Below are 3,927 nucleotides of genomic sequence, written 5' to 3'. Positions count from 1 at the left end.
TGAAGGAAAAGAATAACCCAAAAAGACTGAGAGGACAAAAAGAGTTTGGTTTAGACATCGGACACAAGTGAAAGATGGAGACAGAAGATTAGACGCGACCAGTTAAAAGAAGAAATAACTCAAAACGTCTCAAGGACAGTAACAAGACATTCTGTATGAATTCACAATTCTGTTTGATGAATCCCTGCTGATATAAAACAGCCCAATTGGAGGTTTTCTGGGATAGAAACCACAAACTAGTTAGCAGTAAGGTTTTAATTGACTGTTTTAAAGTTTTAACCAGCAGCAAACAATTTCCACCTGCACTTCAGGTACACTTTTTGGTTGCCTATAGAACCTTTCAGTGAACAAATCTTAAAATAACATTTGAATAATCCAAAATAACTTTTCCGCTAAAAAGAAACTTGTAGAATGCAAAGTTTCCGTGAATGTGTAAGGATCTTTATAGAACCATCAATACCAATAAAGAACTTTTATTTTTAAGTGTATCAAGCTTTTAAATTATCACTCAATATAAAAACCTTCCAAACAGAAAGTGGTTCGCAAAATAAACAACTATTTTCCAATTTTATTCTGCAACTGCTTCAAACCAGAACTTCTAAATATTAATTACATTAAAAAACATACACAAAACAGAAATAAACTGAGAGACACAATCCAAAATAAAAAATATTTTCACAGTTCTTCAATAAAAACTAAACAGTGTTTTTACATCAATATTTATTTCAGGTGCTCTTTTTCTTAAATATGGTTGTTTGAATATTCATCAAAGAGCTCTAAACATAAGCAGTATCATTGAAAAATTCATTCTGAAGACTACACCTACCTATCTTAAGAAAAGAAATGAGGGCAACAAATATGAATATGGATCAGCTAATCAATAATTGATCATACATGTGAACATTCATATTAAATGAGCATGTTCTGCATAAGTCAGATTCAAAAGGGACTTCAGGTTCAGCCTTTAGTAATTAAAATTTAACAGCTTAATAAACAGCTTTTGGATTGCTGGTAAAAACGGATCATGAATATGGATCTGAGTCTTTTATCTCTGGGTTGGCGGGTTGGTATCTGGCATTAGTCCGGTTTTTCAACATCAAAACAAAGACCTGGGACAAAGAGACTATTAACGTTCAATCCCAAAAATCCCATAATTTACTCATTCATACATCCTTCCAAATCTGTATGACTTTTTTTTTTATACATGGAACGCAACACGTTCAACACAATGTCTCTTTGCGAAACAAAAAGGACTAACAGAGTTTGAGAAAAGGTCATATAGGGTTGGACCGACATGAATGCGAGTACACTTTTCATTTATGAGTTGAACTATTCTGCCAAAGACAACAAGGTCTGCTCAGGTCAAGGCTGGGATTGATGGACATGCTCTCAAAGAGCAAGACGATGTTTAAAAGTCTCTTAAGGGACTACTGTGTAGGGCTGGTACGGTAACATCTTCTGCCTGTCATTGATGGCGAAAATCCAGGAAGGCTTCACAAAGCTCAGACTTCCATTTTCCATCAAAGCCTGTAAAAAGACAGAACCGACAGTAAAAGAGAATGAAAAGGAAGAAAGGACCTTGACTTGAGACAAGGTTGTAAGAGCAGAGGATTTTCATTACTACATGAACACCAAATGAATGACTCGACTTGAACAAAAACAGATCTGCATTTACTTTCTCAAAGCCTTTCAAATGTAGTCTATTAAAGTGTGACACAAGAGTAAACCTGTTGGTCACTGGACATGGCAGTGACAATGTCTTGCAAAGGCTGACTAACCTATGAAGCCACTTGTTAGTGGTGTTGAGCAAGTTAAGCAAGAGACCAATGAATTCAATCAAGCAATAGACATTTCCAGTCATTTATAAATATTGGTTCTTTAAATTATTTTATATTCACAAAAGGCACTTCGCAAAAGACAATAGAAAAATGTACATACAGCATAGAAAATTAACACTTTCTAGATGATTTCATGTATGTAATAATATATTATTGAACTAAATTGAATCTCCACTCAAGTCACCTTAATTTAAATAGCATTTCATACAATACAGAGTCAAAGCAGCTTTACAGAGAAAACTGAGGAAAATGATGCATTTCGGCTGTTGTCTAGGTGAAGCAAAGACTTTTGCTTAGACTCATTCATATATATATATATATAAGCCCCGCCTTCTAAATGAAAGAGCCAATCGTTGATCAGTAAAGTCATCACCACTGCAGCTGCAGTTAGAAGCTCCAGATGCTATAAAACAGGCAGTGGCATTTAGGACTGCGCATGAACATTAGCTTTGTCCGAGCTGAATAATGCAGTTTTTTTGTCATGATTCGAGCGTTTAGAAACAAACATAGAAAAGCAAGTTGCTGTCAGATTTCATTAGTGATTTATTTTGTTTCCCTATTCAAAAAGATTGAGCTGCACTTGCCACTGAGTGACATGACTTTGGCTGAAGTGAGTGTTGATTCAGTTCCATGGAAAGATCATTAATTATTAAAGTAGTTAATTTCATATATAAAGCAGTTCTGCAAATGATGTCATTGTCCAGCTCAGTTCAGTTCTCATGCAACAGCGTCAATTGAATGCATATACTGAACTGACTCGAGCTGAATAACATCACTATTGCCTTCTGTGGGGCAACTTTACATCAGAAATGCTGTAGAACAGAACTTTTTTCATAATGAACTTTACATCGTTATTAAACTGAACTGAACTGAATTTTTTTAATGCTTTACACTAAAAGGCTCAAAATTGCGATCATTTTGGTCACATATGCTCCCGAAATTGAATCTGTGTGACCTCACTTTATTTGGGAGCTTTAGTGTGAGTACAAATACCTTTTTCATAGATATGCACTAGGTGAGCGACCATAAATTGGAAACGTTCGGTTTGTGCTCCAATCACACGGTCGGAAACCGGGCAGTTTTTAGTTTAAATTTGGCTGATCTATATTCCGGACTTGCACTCAAACTGCATAGCAATCCTTTCCCAAAATGTAATTTGTCTGAAAAAACAGGACTTTAACACAGGCCAAAGACGAGACATGTTGAAAACAGACGCAAAAAGGAGTGCGCAGACGCACGGCAGAGAAAATATCAGACACGCAGCAAGATCACTGTTCGCAATGCTTGAAATATAGGAAGAAAAATATAAATATTAAATTGGGAACTGATTGTCTTCAGAATACTTTCTATGGTATTTTCTTTTCCTCTTACCTCCATATAAAGTATTTCATAAGTTGCTTTGTTTTTACATAAAATAAATATTTTAATATATATATATATATATATATATATATATATATATATATATATATATATATATATATATATATATATATATACATATAAAAAATAAGAAATTTTATTTGTCTCATATTTGATGAAGTTTGAATCACTGACTCTGCTATTGTCCAGTTTATTACTGTGAAGCTGTTTTGAAAAGATCTTATTAACACACTATAACAGGGTTTCTGCAGGTATCATCAAATCTAATTTAATGCTTTCTAATGCCTGTTAAATGCCTTTTTAAATTTTTTTGATCCATATATATATATATATATATATATATATACACACACACATATATTTATACACACAAATACATTGTTTTTTTGTGCAAAATCTATTTAATGACTTTTAATACTTTTCAATACCCCGTGGAAACGCTGTATAAAATAAAGGTCACTTCACACTATCAGGTGACTTGTTCTGCTTCAAGAAGAAATAAGGAAGACTCACATCCTCAAAAGATTCATCCCATCCCTCACTGGTGATGACAAACTGGACCTTCTCGCTCATGTAATCTTCAACAGCTCTGAGGAATCAAACAGATCAGATCATTTCATCGGTCACGCTCCACCTACAGCCTCTTAGAAAAGCAGCCTCTAAACCGCTTCAAATGGATTACAGACGCTTCACGCTCTTGCTCTTA

At 34.3% G+C, this 3,927-nt stretch overlaps 1 protein-coding gene across 2 annotated transcripts in view; it reads right to left on the bottom strand.

The window, feature by feature from the left end:
• Positions 1-703: 703 nt before the first annotated feature.
• The window catches only part of xrcc1 (X-ray repair complementing defective repair in Chinese hamster cells 1), a 39,192-nt gene continuing 35,968 nt past the window's right edge, over positions 704-3,927 (bottom strand). For both annotated transcript variants that reach the window (XM_067447906.1, XM_067447907.1), the window contains exons 17-18: positions 3,735-3,810; positions 704-1,527 (exon numbers count right to left, since the gene is read on the bottom strand). In XM_067447906.1, coding sequence (XP_067304007.1) covers positions 1,420-1,527; positions 3,735-3,810 — 184 coding nt within the window. In that variant the 3' untranslated portion in view covers positions 704-1,419. The remainder of the gene's footprint in view (positions 1,528-3,734; positions 3,811-3,927) is intronic.

The sequence above is a fragment of the Pseudorasbora parva genome, chromosome 7, assembly GCF_024679245.1.
Source record: "Pseudorasbora parva isolate DD20220531a chromosome 7, ASM2467924v1, whole genome shotgun sequence".
In the NCBI taxonomy this organism is placed as follows: domain Eukaryota; kingdom Metazoa; phylum Chordata; class Actinopteri; order Cypriniformes; family Gobionidae; genus Pseudorasbora; species Pseudorasbora parva.
This window is presented reverse-complemented; position numbering and strand designations above follow the sequence as displayed.